This window comes from Olea europaea, chromosome 16, assembly GCF_002742605.1.
Source record: "Olea europaea var. sylvestris chromosome 16, O_europaea_v1, whole genome shotgun sequence".
Classification (NCBI taxonomy): domain Eukaryota; kingdom Viridiplantae; phylum Streptophyta; class Magnoliopsida; order Lamiales; family Oleaceae; genus Olea; species Olea europaea.
In genome coordinates this window covers 20,493,177-20,512,092 of record NC_036252.1, presented here as the reverse complement: position 1 = coordinate 20,512,092, position 18,916 = coordinate 20,493,177, and the positions used below count along the sequence as shown (strand labels likewise).

General features: G+C 34.2%; 2 protein-coding genes, 1 long non-coding RNA gene and 1 pseudogene across 4 annotated transcripts; all 4 read left to right on the top strand.

The window, feature by feature from the left end:
- The first annotated feature begins 6,231 nt into the window (after positions 1 to 6,231).
- LOC111412756 (NAC domain-containing protein 68-like) lies at positions 6,232 to 6,795 on the top strand. Its single transcript, XM_023043671.1, has one exon. The coding sequence runs from the start codon at positions 6,232 to 6,234 to the stop codon at positions 6,793 to 6,795; it is 564 nt and encodes a 187-aa protein (XP_022899439.1).
- Positions 6,796 to 7,283: 488 nt separating this feature from the next.
- On the top strand, positions 7,284 to 9,047 carry LOC111412754 (annotated as a pseudogene).
- Positions 9,048 to 10,292: 1,245 nt separating this feature from the next.
- On the top strand, positions 10,293 to 11,211 carry LOC111412449. The gene is made up of 4 exons (XR_002706074.1): positions 10,293 to 10,449; positions 10,786 to 10,837; positions 10,920 to 10,988; positions 11,119 to 11,211. It is a non-coding gene; the product is annotated as an uncharacterized LOC111412449 (long non-coding RNA).
- Positions 11,212 to 13,801: 2,590 nt separating this feature from the next.
- Positions 13,802 to 17,908, top strand: LOC111412448 (transcription factor bHLH18-like). 2 transcript variants are annotated; one of them, XM_023043383.1, is made up of 5 exons: positions 13,802 to 13,944; positions 15,409 to 15,461; positions 15,722 to 16,219; positions 16,589 to 16,963; positions 17,303 to 17,908. In XM_023043383.1, the coding sequence occupies exons 1-5, from the start codon at positions 13,908 to 13,910 to the stop codon at positions 17,375 to 17,377; spliced, it is 1,038 nt and encodes a 345-aa protein (XP_022899151.1). In that variant the 5' UTR covers positions 13,802 to 13,907; the 3' UTR covers positions 17,378 to 17,908. The 2 variants fall into 2 exon arrangements, with proteins under 2 accessions (XP_022899151.1, XP_022899153.1); XM_023043385.1 differs by lacking the exon at positions 13,802 to 13,944 and adding an exon at positions 13,962 to 15,285.
- The last annotated feature ends 1,008 nt before the right edge of the window (positions 17,909 to 18,916 follow it).

Genomic DNA, 18,916 nt, shown 5'->3' with positions numbered 1-18,916 from the left:
TGTGGAAGGGAATTTTCAATACTATTATTGACCAGCAACATCATAAATTGGTGGGAATCGAGATATAGTTATAAGATTATGGCTTATCTTTTGTTTTTTTTTTAAAAAGTAAATATATAAGTGAGTTGGGTTAATTCGATTAAATCAATGGTTTGATTACTTTGATTGATTTTTAATTTTTTGCTTCGACCTATATTCAATTGAGTGAATTATCCAAATGGTCATTGAACCTTGCAACAGTTTTCACGTGGTCATTGAATTTTAGTAATCAGAATTCATCACTGAACTTTACAAAAAAATTTCACGGGATTATTGAATTTTAAAAATCACCACATTTATTACTAAACTTTGCAAAAGGTTTTCCAAGAATTATTGAATTTTGACAAAGGTTTCCACGAGGTTACTAAATTTAGTGACTTCATGGAAACCTTTTGCAAAATTCAGTGATAAATTAGGTGATTTTTAAAACTTAGTGATTTCGTGGAAATTTTTTACAAAATTCAATGATAAATTGAATGATTTCTAAAGTTCAATAATCCCATCAAAATTTTTTACAAAATTCAGTGATCATTTGAATAATTCACTCATATTCAACTAGATAAAACTAGAGAGAAAAAAGTCCTATGCGCTTAATAGTTATGATCGTTGTTAAAATGACGGGACGTCTATTAAATAGGACATGGTGACATGTAGGCTAAACTCAAAACTAGCCAAGAAGGATAAGCATTACGTCGCTATCCTGCGCCAATAACTTCTCATTTCGCAGTCACAATCAAGTCAAGATAGCAGTAGATATCCCCAATTTTTACCTTATGTTACACTTTGGTTCATAACTTTTAATAAGCAATATTTACATCTCGTAAATTTGACATATGTTGCACTCTAGTCCCTGAAAAGTGATTAATACCAACCCGTTGAAGACTGTTAAAATGACATGTGCGATGCACAAAATGCAGGTTAAATTTTACTCGTGAAACTTTGCTCTAATGTTTAGTAGATAAGTGTGCTTTTATTTGATTTTAATCAAGTAAATATATTTTAGTCCCTGTTTGGAGCTGATTTTTTGGGTAAATTTTACTGTTGGCAGCCTGCCTTTTTGACTGCAACTCTCACATGTAGGTCCCAACTGACCAAAAAGGGCTTAAAAAGAATTTACTTTTTTCCGTTTAGAAGCCGCAGCAGATAAGTCCTTAATTTGATTTCAATTAAGGTTATTTCTTTCAACTTCATCAACAAAAATTGTGCCGTATTGATCAATAAATGATGTTCATCACATGAAACCGGGCCGATGCGAGACGACCATCATCGTTATTTTCTGTCAATTTAAGTGGTAAAATTGAATGATGTAACTAAAGTAAAATAAATTAATGTGAATTTACCTGATTTAACAAAAGTCAGTAGATTGGGATCAGACTCCAAAACTCAAAACCAACAGCAGAGCCCACAGTTTGTTTCCTTCATCGCAAATTAAAACTCTCACCACCACAAACACATCGTTCTTCATCTTCAACAAAATTTGCTTCAAATAATTCATCTGGATTCCACCAAGGCATGGCACCAACAGCAGCAATGCTCATATTAGGGCACCACACCAGACCAACGTCGTCGCGTATTTCCAATTGTTCATCCTCGCCTTCTGCATCTGGTTTTCAAGCGAAAGAGTCAATCGCAAAGTGCGTTTCCCGTTTCGAAACCGTATTCCGACGAGAATCGTCACAAGTCAAAGAGTCTGCAGCCGTGGATTCCTCCGCTGCCGCGCTGGAGAGGAGGCTTCAGGATGTTGTGGAAATGTGTAACTGGTAATTGAAGAGTGAAAATGAGGTTTCTGCTGGGAATGGTAGGCTATCAAAAATTGTAAATTCTAGTCCAATCCCCTTTTATCCAGTGCAATATGTATCTTTACAAATCATGTATTTCAGATCTATGAGTTGATCATGTACATAGTTCTAAACTCCAAATTCCCCTGATTAATTGTTTTCTTTTTCTGGGCTTCAAACAAAATGTTCATTTGTATACATTCCAATTTGCAGTTAGCTCGAAATCACTAGCAGTAATTGTACACCGAGCACAATTATTTTGTAATTTTCGAGTTTCGCTTCTGTTAAGAGAAAAATAAACTACATGGATAAAATGTGTCCAAACAACTAAAATTGATCTCTAGAGTAACATATTGCGTAAAAAGAATAATCTATTTAACAGTGTTACAACACAAGTTTAAATGACATCATACTGACGTGCTTTTATTTTTAATTAAATTTAATATATCGTGCTTAGATTGATATTGTAGTATGGATGAAGCTAGTATAAGATGTGGCTAATTTAAATCTAATAATAAATAAAAACAACCCACGGTTTTTTGCATAATAGTGCTCAGAGAAGAAGAAATTGAGTTACATATTTTATTTGTCATTGAATTTATACTTTTGGCACATTTTATTCCCTGAACTTTAAATTATACTTGAGTAATCACTGAACTTTAACACATTACACTTTATCACTTACTCATGATCTGAATTTTTACACGTTGCACTTCATCACTCATATTCATTATGTTCATTAGTTATTGAACTTATATGTTCGTTACGCGTTATTCGTTGAACTTTAAAATGTTTTTGAGTGGTCACTAAACTTCAAAATAATTTCATGTAAATTTAATTTTTTAAGAGATTTGACCAAGATAAATAAATAAATATCGAATATATAATGAGACTCTCAATTTAAAAGGAGAATATTAATATTGTTTAAGAAGATATAATTTCTCTAGTCGCCAAAAGCTATATTGAAGAGAAAGGAAGGGTGTTAGATTCAAATTGACATAAATCTTAATTTATACCAAATATTCTTTTACGTCGAAAAAATAAAATAGATCCAAATAAAGAAAATAAAAAACTATGCCCGGTTTGGGTTCCATTTTTTTTTAAATACATTTTTTTCTTTCTTATTTTTAACCACATTTTTCAATAAAATAATATTATACAAGAATTGACAAATTTTCTTTATTTTTTAACCACACTACTCCAACATACACTTTTCTCAAAGCATTTTTTTTAATGGAGCCTAATCAGGGTTATGCATATGATATATCTAAAAAAATATAGTGAAATTTTCGATTTGAAGTCAATAATATTAACAAGAGGAAATAAAGATGCAGTCTTTGTGTATGATATTTTATATTTCAAAATTTTTCATTTTTGAACAATTGATTTCAATGACTAAAATTTAGTGACCACTTGAAAGTATTTTAAAATTCAATAAGTAAAACGTGACAAAATTATAAGTTTAATAACTGATGAAACATGGTGAATGGTTGACGAAGTATGTAGGGATGTCAACGAGTTGAGCCGAATCGACTCGTAAGTCGAAACTTGAGGCTCGGCTGGGATAAAGGGAGCGAGCTTTTTTTAAGCCCAAAGCTCGGCCAAAAAAATTAAACTCGACCCGAACTTTCGACTCGAGCCTTTAATAAGGAAGTCGCAGCTGGCTGTCTTAAAAGGTAGCAACCGAGTGCCTATTAAGGCAACACATCTGCCGCCTTTAACTTAATTTTTTTTTTCAATAGGGCCGCTAGCCAACTCGGGCTTTTTTTTTTTTTATTTTGCCGAGCCACTTTCGGCCCCAAACTGGCAAGCTAAATTGCCATACCTAACAGTATGTTAAAATTTAGTCGTCACTCAAAAGCACTTTAAAGTTCAATAATTAATGAAATACAGTGTATTAAAGTTCACTGACCGCTCGAAAACATTTTAAAGTTTAATGAGTAAAGTGGGAGGGAAAAACATGTTTAATGGCTACTGAAACATTTAGCTCAAAGAAAACTTGCAAGAAAATCCTTACCTTGCTATTTATACATCAAGCATAGTTATTAAAATCGGATCGGACCCGTTGGTTTCAGACAGGGAACTGTCAAACTGGATGGTTGTTTGGTCTGAGTTCACTAAGTAGACAAACAAGCAAATGACCAAATCAAGAATCAACTAAACCACTCAAAAATTGGTCGGTTCGGACGGGTTTAAGAGTAACATGAACCGAATGTGGTTAACCAATCACAATGTAAAATTTTTATTTCAATTTGCATAGGGAGTGATTTGAACCTTGAAATTAAAATTGGAGTTTTTTTTTTTGGAAACTAATAAGCCAAATATTCAGATTTAGAGAAATGATAACAAAAGTACAATGTAAGATTTATATTCTATTTGCAATGGCAATGATTCGAACCTTGGCTTCCATAACGATTTGGGAAACATGTGAACTTTGGTTATATATTGGGAGTCAAACATATGTATTTAGATTTAGCAAAATAGGTTTTTTTTTTTTTTTAGTTCAAAAATATATTTTAATTAAAATTACAATCTAACAATGACCCACAAATTCAACCATCGAATCATTGGTTGAACCATTGACTTGGTGACCCAACAATTTTTACGGGTTGGGTTTGATGACTATGGCATCAAGGCTTATATAATGAATTATAAAAATGTCCTTAAGACATTCTATTATTTGTTAATTCACAATATTGTTAGTTTTTTATCAAATCTTTTCCTTCACATCATTTTCAATACAAGTAACAAAATCAAGAAAACAAATAAATAAAGTTGAAAAAAGAAAAGCAGCACGACTTTCTCGAATAACTTGGAAAAGTTTGCAACCCAATTAATCTACTTGTACAAAGTAGTGTGACAAAAATGGTTGACAAAATGTGTGTTAGCAAGATAAGGCTAATGAATTTTGTTGCTTTCAAAAACAGTTTTTGAATTGAGTGATCTTGAATTTGCGAACGACTACTTTGTCAACATTTTTTAATAAACCTACTTTTTAAGCAAAGCATCACTCTTTGCAACCACATCACACTGAAAACCCATAACTATTCAACACTATAAATTGGTCTGTACCCTAAATCCACTCAATTGGATCCATCAGAAATCGAAATCGTATCAGAGTCACATGACCAGAAACCCTCCAATCAGAATCCTAATGAACTCAATTGTAACTTATGTTTTGAGTTTTTTCAAAACTTAAAATTGATTTTAATTTTAATTTTTCCTTTATTTTAATATTCAAATTTAATAGAATTTAACTTGCACTTTAATTGAATTTAGTCTCATTAGTGTGGAGGTTTAAGGTGTACATCATAAAAATGGAGGAGATTTTATAATCTAGACACTACATGAGAACACAACTTGAATACACAAAAAATCCTCCATATACACTCTATTTATATATTTTTTGTAACTCGATAAGTGCTCGTTCTTTATCTCCATGTGGTCGTGTCCATAGAAACAGAACTGGATATGAGTTATATGGATTTTATCTCGGAGTTGTATAGTGTCGAACATACTCGCACAAAGGGAAATAACAAGACTTTAGGACAACATTATTAATGTGACTCCCTAAGGCTTACATTTCTAACTCTTCTCTTTTTGTATTTATATTATTATTGAATTATGTTTATGTTTTTTAGGTCCCGTTTGTTTTTCATTAATGTAAGAATGAGAATGAAAAATATAGCTGTTACGAATCACACAAGAGATAGAAATTCAAATATGATGACTTGATGTGATGGATAACGATCATATTTTTCATTTTAATGACCAAATAATGGAAAACAAATAGGGACTTAATTGATTATGTTAATTAATAAATATCTACACACAAATTATCCATTTTTCCCATCAATCTAAAGTCATGTTTGAATGATTTATATGATAGATAATACAATTTTAGCGGCATTATTCTTCCTTCTATTATCTAGAGCAGCGGACCAAATGGATAACTTCGCTTTATTTTTACCCATTTTGTTCATGCTTCTTCATTCGTCGATTGGATATATTCTTTGTTAGCTGTGTGGGCAAAATAGATTAGAGGATGCTTATTAATTATAAGGTCAAGCAATTGCTTTTTAATATGCATAAATCAGCAAGACTGTTTTTTCTATGAGAATTGACATTCTAGATTTAAGTATGAAATTATAATTACCTAAAATATCAGGCAGCGCTGGCTCCTCTCCTGTAGGGAACTCTAAAGGAATAAATAGGTGCCAACTTCCTGGAAGGGTTTTATCTATAAAACAAAACATAAGTTTTCAATTTCCCGCATAACCGTTCCTTCCCAGATCTCCAGATCTAGAATTTTTCAATGGACACTCAAAGCATCAACAAGATCGATTATCGACTTTCGAATTATGTGAATGAAAAACTGACTGATGAATAATACTTTGCGAGATTGTATAAAGTTATGGTTTTCCACCCCAATGATGCTCAAATTTTAGATCTCTTGATAAAAAAAATCAAGAACGAGAAGCTGCCTCGCAATCTGGTTAAACTGGGTAATATATACGAGATCGACCCAGAGAAACTTGCAGATAATTATGGGAAGTTTTCGACTGAAATTTGGTACTTGTTTACATTAAGAGATAGAAAGTACCAAAATGAGAATATAAATGTTTCTACAGTTGATGGATATTGGCAAGTAAAAGGAGATGATGTAAATGTGGAATATAATGGGGAAACCGTTGGATTTCATAAGATTTTTCAATTCTACAAGGGAAAACCTGGTAGCAGTAAAAAGACCTCTTGGATTATGTATGAATTTAGAGCGATTGATCCTCTGCCACCGCAATACAATGTTGAAGGTCGAACCAAGTTGGACGATTGGGTTTTGTGTAGGATCTGGAACAATAAGAGAGGCTATTATTATGAGAACGATGATATCTATACATCAACTGGAATGCGAAAAACATACTGGAGCTCTCCAAGAACGTCCTACAACTCGCGGAAGAGGAAACTGACTAGCACATGAATTTTTTGTTCTTGTTTTACTGTTTGGATTTGTCTACATGTACACCGGGTGTATCGACCTTCTCATAAGAACTTTTTTATTCGTCGCAGCCCCCCCCCACCCCCCCGGTCCCTTGCGAGGGGGTCGGTACCCGATGTACAAATAGAAAAATCCTTACTGGTTTAGTTATCTTTTGCTACTCGGAAATTGTACCTTTGGTCTCCAACATTTTATTTGCTTGTAGCATGATATAATTTTCATAAAAATAAAATAAAATATCAGGCACGGCTTCAATAATTTTTTGCTTCAACATATATCTTTATGTTTGACATAATTTTGATTTAAGCATGAAATCAAATGTCTTATTAGTAATGCAAGAAAGAACCATTAAAAATAAAAAATAAAAAATAAAAAAAATCTTAGACACACACACAAACCGGGGCTAAGAGTTCACATGAAATTGAAAAGTGATATTCCTGAAAAACCAATTTTACGATTTGTATTGGGGGATGCACAAGAAATTGAAGGCCTTTCAGACTCATGGTTGGTGCTTTCATGGTAGTTGGGAGTCTTATTCAATTTAAATGCGTTAAGCTATGTTTTTGCAAGTACTGGAAACATATGAGTTCATCCTCTGTTTCTTTCAACTAGGGCTGCATACAAGGAATGTGCTGATACTATTAGATTACATCTGATTAGAGATGCCTGCCAAGGGAGACAGGATAAAGAAGGTATTTAAAATTGGGATGGAGCATTCTCAAATAATTCATGTATAATATGGAATCAAGTATATTTATCTATTTGGATAGTACAACTACTTGGTCAAGAAGTCCCATTTATGGAAAAGTAAAACAATTTGCAATGATTGAAGTATATTTAAGCCTTATAACATTTGTTGAAACTAAGCCCACTTTGGATAACATCAAAAGTAACTTATAATTTCCTTTTCAAAGTTAATCATTAAATTTAACCATACATTTCTTTGGACCCACCTCTAATTTCTATCACATTATAATTCTATATTATGTTTTTTATTCTGATATTGTTGGTGATTAGATATTGTCTATGATATGGAGGACAGTCTAATTCATTTTTCAAAAATCTCTTTAGAGTACAATGTTAAAGTGTTTTGGGCATGTACAAATTTGCTTTTCATGTTTTAGTGACTTTTTATCACAAATATTGACTTGGCAATATAAATAATTGAAGAAATCATCTGACTTCGTTTTTATATTTTTTCTTAAGCCTCTTTTACACTACATATACCTTTTTTTTTTTGTTTTTGACAAACAATCATGTTGGAGTGTCTCTTTGCTCTTCCCCCCTACTTCTTCCCTTGGTTTGGGGTTGCTTAGTTGGCAGAACAACTGAAAGAAATTAGTAAGGGATGGATAATTATACATGTAACTGAACTGATTTTCCTGTGTGAAAGTGTTGTTTGGTGCTTGTGATAATTCCAACCACAATATAATATATTTTGTAGCACTTGAGATACTTGAAAGTTGAAAGTGTTGTGTCCATGTTTGACAGTTGACTTGCTCGCTCATTATATCTTTTTGGGCTGAGCTTATAGGTCACGTTTTACTATGTTTAAAATTTACTTTTCTAAAAAGGAAACGAAGGCTTACTTTCTAGAAAAGTAAGTTTTATTGTAAGAAAGTCACTTTAAAAATCCTGTTCGGCAAAATTTAGTAACCTAAAATAAATTTAACTTCCTTTTTAAGCAATGCTAAACATACTAGTTTAATCAACAATCTTAATACTGTGGAAGAGAACTGGACAAGTGGGACGGGGCAGAGAGGTTAAAAGCATATATCCAGACGCTTTAATGACCAGAACTGTTGCACCATTTTGCTAGTTTTGACTGTATATTCCTGGCCAGGCTGTACACCTTTGCATTGGGCTGTATTGAGAGGAAATTGGGAGGCATGCCTGTACTTGTACATGCTGGCACAAAGCAGGAATTAATGGTAAAAGACAAAGCTCGATTCTCATCTGTAATCTTGCTTCTGATAAAGGTTATCAGCATATCGCCCAATTCCTTGTATGTAACTTTATGGTAATTGTATCAAAATATTTTTGTATTTATGTTAGCTTTAGCAATGTATATTTGAATTATTGTTGACACATTCAGAATTGTAATTTACACATTTCAAGGTCCTCTGGTCTATTGATGTACAAGAGATGTTTGACACCGTTTATCATCTTAACATGACTTATTTGATTTGATAGGAAATTGTAAAATATTGGTTAAAACTCTTCGCTGACCAATGATGTACGATTCTTTATCTGGTTTTGGAAAAAAGGGGGTGGGGTTCATAGCGTATAGTCATGGATTTCACTTGTCGGTGAAGCAAGAGGGAGATGTTAGGGTCGTGCAGGTTATGATGGATGACAGGAACAATTGGAAGTGGTATTGTCCATGTTCATGTTACTATATTTGTGGCTACTATTGAGTTTTATATTGTAGTTTTCGAGAGACAGTTGGGGAATGGCCATGCTTTGAGTGGTCAAGTGCTCGAGTTTGCTAGTTGAAGAAAGATCTTTCATGTACATTTCCTCTGTGTGAATTTTGCATGAAAACCTTACCGAGTATAAAGAGTTTGTTGATCCAAGTAGTAGTCGTTCCTTATAGCAGCTATAATTTATGCAGTGCAGATAAAGTTGATGTTTTGTTGTCTTCGTTTTTTTGCTGTGATAAAAAATACATTTCTCCTTCCATCAAGTGAATTATATTTTTCATTTTGTATGTCCTTCCTTACAGTTTGCATTCTGCTCGGATGCTTTTCTCCTGTGTTTTCTTTGTTTGTCCTTAAGATTTTCAATTTAAAATTCTAAGAAGATGGCCTCTGTTTCAACTTGAATTTTAAAATTTGACTTGGATCCCCTTCCTTGCGTGAATGTAGTTTCTGTTTCTGTCTTCTCTCCATCTTCTCGGCAACATAATTTTCTTGCCGTTTATTTCAAAAATAGTCCCTCTTTTCCACAGGGTCACTCCTTTCTTGAACGCATAACATTGAATGATTTAATATGATGTAGTCCAATGCATGCCGCGCTCAGACCAAGCATTGGGAAGACAGAGTTTGCATCGGAAAAGGCAGGACAATTGGTTATGCCCCATTTCTCTTCAGTCTCGTGGTTATTAATATCATTCTCTTTGTTGGTTCAGTTCTTTTTGGTTGGTAAAGCTGTATCTTGATTTTTATGCTTATATTGGTGGGTGACGAAGATTGTCTTGCTAATCATTATTCCATTCTTGTGCTAGCTGCTAATCTTACAAAGGTTACAGCTGTTGTTGGACTTTGGGGGTGGACGGCCGTTGCTTTAGCAGTTGGTGCCTTAATCATGCTTGTGCACTGCAGTAGGTAGACTTGCTGTCAACGTTACATTAATAAGTGAGGTCAAAGATACATTAATAAGTTAGGCAGCCACATGTGTTTCTTGATTGTTCTTCAGTTTTCTGCAATACCAAGGAAGGTATTTTTATTCCATTGACATCTAAGTGCATAATACCTGCCTTGACTGTAACTCTAAATGTGGTGTGCGATATTGATATACAACAATGTTCATATACGCTTTGTGATTTTTTAACTTCTATTTAACTAGCATTACTTTTGGCGACATGAAGAGCTATATTTTTTGGCAGCCAGAGATCTTGGCATCTTGTTTCTACATGTACTATTCTAAATGGCTATATCTGTATCTCACTGACAAATATATTTTCTCAACTTTGTTGTCAAATGGTTTAGGAATGTACGATAGTGTTGTTTGTTGCTCATTTGATAATTTTGTTGGAAGAAAAATGGGAGATTCCAGTAAATATTTTTAAAGGGAAAGGGGCTTGTTTTTGCATATACCTGAAAATTGAAATCCCTTCTGTTCCGAAATGTCTATCTGATGTCTTAGAGAAAAAAAAGCAGCAAGTGTAGCTTCAGTTCTGTGTTTGTCTTCAAGTTGAACCCTTATTGTTACTGCCCTTCTAGTTGATGATTGTATCTCATTCTGCTGCAGTAAAGATCCTGGTTATATAAAGAAAGGTTTGGGCAGCAATACTGATGCTGAGGTACCTGATCTCTTCTATAATGGTCTCTCAATTATTTCTAGAGACTATTGTACCTGATCAAATTGGTTTAATTTAATTACAGGATCCTTTATTGAACACTGATTTGGATAGTTGGATGCGAAACTGGACTCAACTGTGCCCTACTTGCAAGGTTTGTTTGCGACGTTGTTATATTGTAAATGATTAATAAATTTAAGATTGCATCTTGTTGCTTCCTCTGATGCATTTGGTGCTTGAGTGCTCTTTGAACCTTTGGTTTTATTACGTTGTTTGTATTATAGATATAAGACCCGTTCGCTCCAAGCACTGTCCTACATACAAACGCTGCCTGGAATAGTTTGATTATCATTGCCCCTGGATCTCAAATTGTGTGGGGAAGGTAAGAATTCCTATAATTGATACTCAGTGAACTATGTCCATGCTCATCGGGCACTTATATGTTGACAACTGATGAATATATAGAATTGCCATATAATCTTTCCAGGTCCAGGTTTTGTCAAATACCTCTTACTTCATCTTCGTATGTTAAGAGGCGAAATTGCCAGATGTATTCAGGAGTTATGTTGGGTGCTTGAATCAAATTGTCCCTTTGTTCCTTTTTGATCCTTGAATTTGTTCAAATTTCTCAATTACAATCAATCAGGTCTAGCTTTTCTCAATGTTCCCATGTCTGCCCTTGTGCAAAATAAGAATCTACGTTCCATAAGTGTGATCTCTTATCAGAAAACCATGATTTTACACAAAATTTTCTGATATCGGTGCTTTCCCTGAATAGAATTCTAGTTATTGGGTTTTCATTTTTGCAAGATGTATACGTAAAGAGTTTGTTTTCAAAATGGGTGTCTCTTTCTTAGTGCAGATGGATGCTTTAGAAAGATCTCTGCAAACACAAAAAATTATGCCATTTACAATGATCACGCGGAACTCTTGATAAAACAATCTGCAATCTGTACGAGTATTTAGAGGAAAAGAGAGTCACACTTGAAACACCTATAGAAATTATGAACAATATGATTTCACAACTGTAATCGTTCTCAATGTTTCAAATTAAAAAGAAAAGTACTTTATCATGTAAAATCTTGAAGTTCAAGGCAAATAAGAAGTTTTCATAGTCATTGAGGCCTAGGAATAGACTAGCAGTGATGGTAAGTTAAAAAAAGCATCATCATCACTAGAATCCGTAAAGGCGTTATCAGCATATTATATCCCTCAATCCCATGCAATGTCCTCCCATTCCCATTCCCGACAACTGTAATCGTTCTCAATGTTTCAAATTAAAAAGAAAAGTACTTTATCATGTAAAATCTTGAAGTTCAAGGCAAATAAGAAATTTTCATAGTCATTGAGGCCTAGGAATAGACTAGCAGTGATGATAAGTTAAAAAAAGCATCATCATCACTAGAATCCGTAAAGGCGTTATCAGCATATTATATCCCTCAATCCCATGCAATGTCCTCCCATTCCCATTCCCGTTCCCGTTCCCGTTCCCCTTCTCCCAAACTCCATAATAAATAAAGAAGCCAAACTTGGAAACCCAAAAACCAACCCTGTTAACTGATTTCCATATTCTTCGTTTCAAGTAGGCTCAGAAGAAAAAATTGAAATATCCATACCCAAAAGTAAATGAAGATTCCCAACTTTAAACGCCCGATAACATACTCCTATCACTTGAGCTTGGTTTTTTTTGAAGTCTAGTGTCATTTTACAAAAAAGGAGCCAAAAGAAAATAAAGAAACCTAACACTAGAAAACCCAAAAATCTACCATCCAACCCTTCAAAATGAGGCACAAACCTCGTAGGCCTTTAGGTGCAATGGCTCAATTTGTACCACATATTCAAGATGGGTAAGCCTCGAAATGTCAAGGGCGTTCCTTGCCTTGAGATAGGCCTCAAGGCGTATGCCACTCATGCCTTTGTAAACAATGGAGCTGGGTTTACTGTTCCAGACTTGAGAGTTATTGTCAACTGACATGGATGCATAATGTATAGTGTATATTTCTCATGAGATGGACTACCACTTACACTGCATTTTATCTCTATTTATTTTTCTCTCTTGAAGCTGGGATTCAAGTACCTTTGATCATGTTACAGAATAAAACATGTACCAAAATCAATATCCTTCTCAACGGCATTATGAATTTTTGAATTTACAGCCTAACTAAGTGTTATTTGCTTGTTCTCCACTGCATCCTCATTTTTTTCCTTTTCTCTCACATTTTCATACCTTACTAGCATCATTTTTATTTTATTGTCATCGTGAGTTTTACGGAGGAATAAATGGGACTTTTTTTCATTTTTCTCTGCATTGGGACATCTACGACGTTTATTGGTGGGGTTGTTGCTGTCCAAAGTATGTTGGAGCAGCTAAACTTTTATATACTGTTGTAAATGTTGCTCCCCAACTTTCATAAGATTGTAACTTGTGTAATATGACAGGAATTTGGATATCGATATCTACATTGGTAACGGGAGAAACAAGGATTCATTACACGATTTTTAGTTATCCTGGTGTTGTTTCTTTCCTGGTCATGGATGTAGCTATCTTTATTGCTACTGCAACTTTATCAACGGTTCAAGCATCCCAGGTTACATATTTGCCATTTTGTTTCTCTATTTTATTTCTCTTTCCAATCACTGTTGAAGAGTTGACATTTGATTATTGACTTCAAGGTTTAAGTACATGTCCAAATATGTTTGGAAATAAAAAGTTGAAAGTAGCTTTTACTTCTTTTAAGCTTATCTAAAGATGCTTGCCAATGAGACACTTCTTGCAAGTGAAATTTCTTTTTCCATTTCTTTCTTGTTGTTGCTCGATGAATTCGTTCTCTTCGGTTCAAAACATACTCAAGGAGTCTTCTTTGGATAACATTCGAATGAGTTGCGTTAGTTACCCTGTCTATGGTGCACAGTTACAAACTCACTAACTTCTTAAATTGCAGATTGCTCGGAACATCACCACTAAGGAATTGGCAAATGCTACACACTATGGATATCTTTGCGGTCCAGATGGGAGGTTCCGCAACCCATATGATCATCGGTGCCAGAAAAAATTGCTTGGATTTCTTCATAAATGAATACACAGAGCCTCCTTTGCAATAGGTTGCCAGGTAGTACATACATATATATTCTTGCAAGACAATGTAGAATCCCTTTTGTTTGGGAATCTATCTTATTACAAGCAGATAAATGCTGTGATATATAGTGTATGCTTGGATTTGTTATAAATGGAATCTTAATCTCTATGAGTATCTCTTGTTAATATATACATGTTTTTTCCACATTTTTCTCCTATAACCAGTGCTGTTTTTAGTTGTTTCTGAATTAGACTTGAACTCTGATTCTGAAACCGGCAGTTTTTCGTAATTAAGTGATTATATTTGAGGCCAGTGTTGCTCAAGATTGGAGAAATACTTGCACGACCAATGAATAATTGACTCGTATTTTGGTAAGCTATTACGCGAATGTGAATTTTAATGATAGATCATGCGTCATTCAAACCGCTTAAGAAGATAAGTTTATGTTCAGATATGATACTTGTATAGGGGAGATGTAGATGAGATTTTACAAGTGCTAAGACGGCAGCACTTGATTGGCTATTTAACCCTTTTTTTTTTAGCGCAAAATTTAAGTAATGTTGTCACGTGACATTCTGTAAAAATGTACATGTAGCATTGTTCGTTTACTTTTGGCTGTTCCTATTCACTACACGATGCACCACCAGGCACCAACAGAGCGAGAGGCTTCGTAAAAATCAAGTTTATATTCCTATTTGGGATATAGGGTTTCTGTTTGTTCACGGTTTGCTAGTACTGTACGAGCATCCATGTGCTATCTATAGGCCGGTGGAGTGTATGGAGCAAAAGATACTTCAAATGATGTGTATTTTTTCGATGGTCGGCTCATGTTATTTTTATCTTTAATATATCCTTGTTGGACTCAATTTTTAATTAAAGACTTGTTACGTTAAATTAGATTAAGGTAAACCAAGAATCTGTGACGTTTCGGATAAACATTTAAAAGTCGTAATAAGCTATATTTAATTATATTTAATATTGTGTACTATATTCTAACTTCATACTTGGGGCACAATTTTGTTGATGTATTGCATTTTTATATGGGATTTGGTGGAGTTTTTCCACTGCAACCTCAAAGTTCAACGGAGCTAGTTGTGAGAGGTTTCATAATTGGACAGCAAAGTGGACCAATTATTTCTTATTTTCTACCAGCTTAAAAGCTACCCACCAAGATTTTTAATCAATTTTTATATTCCCATTATTGGTAGAAGAGATATTCAAATGTCTAAATCAACAATTTGTGAAGAAAAACAAGAGAGAGAAAGACATTCGAGTAATAAGTTGGACTTGTACCTATAAATGCTTAAGCAATCTCCTTGATTATAGGACTGGAAGTTAGAAAAAAAGATCTGCTTTGCCCATACTATTGTAAAGGTTGAGCTCTCTCTCTCATTTTGTCCAAAACACATGGATTAAGAAAACTTGTAGTACATAGGACTGAACAAGATTATATATAATCGGCTTTATAATATAACTTGCTAGTTCTTTTTCTTGCAGGACTCTCCACTGGGCTCATGGAGATCTCAAACGTCAGTTGCTTGACAGAATTGGTAACATGCTGCAAATTTCACGCCTTTTAGTTTCTCCGTTTATTTTAGTTATTTTTAAAATTTGGGGTCGGCCACATGAATCCTTTTTACCACTCTATTCAGTTTGTATTTGAGTGGAATGATAAATGCTGCAGAAATTACTGTCATGATAACTTTTCAAGCAATTCTGAATATTTCAAAATATTAATTCTTCCAGATTTTCGAAATTATACTTTTCAATTTGTTGTTACCAGATTAATCAATACATTTTCCATTTACAGAGAATAGATGATCATGGTTTCATTCACCAATGGCCTGTAAACTCACTCGATGACCTGAGCAGAGTGTCTATGGCTGCTGCGTTTGGTAATCAGGAGTTGCATCAGCCTTTCTCTCAGTCAATGTTCGACTATAAACGGACACCAGAACTGAAAACTGACACTTGGAATTCTTGCAATTTTGAGCAAATACCAAATCCACCTCTGTCCAACAATCTTCATTTGGTCAATTCAAATTACACTAATCAAGTAGGGATTGTGAAGCCTAAAGAGGAGACATGGTCTTCTAGAAGTACTACATTCCCATCTGATTCTGTCATTTCCCAATCTTTGTTCGGGACCCAAAATTACATGTTGAAGGCTTCTGAAGGAGCTAAGAGAATCTGCACGAATGCACGTCTGACTCAACCACAAGATCATATTATAGCTGAGAGGAAGAGAAGAGAAAAGCTCAGCCAGAGGTTCATAGCTTTGTCTGCTCTAGTTCCTGGATTGAAAAAGGTACTAGTTTCTTTCTTAATATAGATAGTACATCAGGCAATAATTAACAAAACTCGAAAACCAGTAGATGAGTATCAGAATAAAAACTTTACTATATTATGGATTTCAATCATCAAATCTCAAGTGTTTCCGTCTGTCATCGCTTGTTCATTCCCATGCTGCAACGTTATAAATAGTTTATGTGTCCCCAGATCCCTATATTCCTACCATATAAAGGATTTACGGGTTTAGGCCGTTTTATGTGTGAGAAGCGTGAGAAATATTATGTACCCCTTTCCTTCGTAATAGTGCAAAACCTGCAATAAAAAGTGGACATAAGCCAAGCTCATTTTTATGCTAATGTGCATTGATCATTGCTTTTCAAAACAGATGGACAAGGTTTCTGTTCTTGGAGATGCCATTAAGTACTTGAAACAACTCCAAGACCAAGTGAAGAATCTTGAGGAGCAAACTAGGAAGAAATCCATGGAATCTGTGGTTTTTGTCAAGAAATATGAACTTTGTGCTGATGGTGAAAGTTCTTCCTCAGAGGAGAACTTCTCCGGTAGCCCTATTGATGAGCCTCTGCCAGAAATTGAAGCAAGGTTTTCTGATAAAGAAGTCCTTATTAGAGTTCACTGTGAAAGAAAGAAAGGAATACTGGATAAGATAGTTGCTGAAATTGAGAAACTCCATCTTACTGTTGTTAATAGTAGTGCCATGTCTTTCGGAGATTCTGCTATTGATATAACTATTATTGCTCAGGTACTTTCATGTTTAGATTTCACTTTGCATTCAATTGAGGTGTGATTGGTTAGGAGGATTGATAGTAATGGACAGTGTAAAGAAGAGAACCAGCTAATATCGTGTTCGTTATACACTTATACTATTCAGTCTTGTCTAGTATTGCTTACCAATGATACTCCTGAGGTACTCAAATAACAAAAATGAGCAGGCCTTATTTTCAGTAGTCAATTACATCTGTTTGGTTCATTACTACATCTAAAAAAGAAGATCCAATGACAATTAGGTCCTTAACAACCATTAATGCCTATCCCAATTTTCACTAAAGAACTGATTTAAATCTAATTCTGATTCTTGTAGATGGACGAAAAATTCACCACTCCACTGAAGGATTTCATGAAGAATTTACGTTCAGCTCTCTTACCATTAATATGAGATGAAGATCCTCGACCGGTTGACATGCAAAAGTGTCTCTCTTCTACTTAAATCTGCCTTGTATCTTGATGCCTAAAAGTACTAAAAATAATCTGTGACTACAGTTCATCCTAAAATCTTTGTTTTGCAGTTTTCCTGGCCATCAAATCCTGTGAACTCCACGCCATTTTAAACCATTTCCCTTTACTGTTTGCTGTGAGGTTCATTTTGAAGGAGGGTTTTTTTCTGTCACTTTTTTTCATGGTTGGCTATTGTTGGCCATGTTCTTTTATCCTCCTGTTGTAAAGAGTGACCTCATAGTTTGTCTAGGCCTTTTTTGGGAGGTTGAGGAATTCAACCAAACTAATGTTTTAGATGGGAAAAGGGTTTTTCTTTTGGTGGATGGATTGGACTGGAATTTGTAGCAGAAGGATTATTTGTGTTAATGTTTTAGAGGCCTTTTTAGAAAATGTTGTTAGGCCTCTTTTCTTTGTGATGTCATGTTGTTTGTAAGAACATTGTTGACAATAATGTATTATATTTAAAATTTTATTGTGGTTGTATTTCTTGATCTGTAATTTTATGTAATAGTTTGTATAATATAGTCATGTCTTTGCATACAAAAACTATGATTTTCTATCTCTTGTTTATGTTGTCTAAACTATCGTTTATGTTGTCTAAACTATGTCTTTTCTATAACAAATTTAAAGTATGCTAGATTCTTATTCGAGAGGGAAAAAAAATGAAGAGGCAAAGTTATAGGAGGTACAAATAGCCTTAAGTGTGAAAAGCAGGTTACGATCCCCTCTTATATTTCTCAATTTCGGAGAGAGTAAATTGTAGATTACAAGATGTATTTCTTTTAATTCGTTCCTTCTTTATTTTCTTAGTAGTAGTCTTTGTATAACGAGTTATAGATTCTTTCCTTTCTTTACTGCTTGCAATAGTGTATAACAAGAACCGTGCCGCATGTACAAGGACATAGCCCCTCGCCAGACAATATACATGGCGGGCCCCAACGTAAATTATTATCATCATTATTATTTTTATGTGGGGCCGCCCCTACAGTGTGGGGTAGGTAAGACCCCAGTAGGAAAATGCCCCATATAGCAAATACCCCTTGTGGGGATGAGGACGGACAATTTCAACTCAACTCTGTACTAGAGTTGAAATTGAGATTTTATTTTTCAAATTTTTTGTTAGAGTTTATATGTCAAGTTTGGTTAATCTTAACAAATTTACTCTTAAGAGCATGTTTGATGGCCTTTAAAATTTTAAATTGTTTGTTACAGTATTATTCTCTACCACATATTCACACAATAAAGTATTCTACACACAAATCAATGAAATTTATTTACTTTTTAACCACACATTCTCCAACACTACAACACATATTATTCAAAAATCTTTAATTTGTCAAATAATGGGTGCCAAACCGCCAAGTAATTCTTCTTCTATTTTAGGCTCAAACAAATAAAAATCTATTTTTTTTTTCATTTGTAATTTATTTATCAACTCCACCAAGGTTTTTTTCGCCCCTCAAATTTCAACTAATTGTGT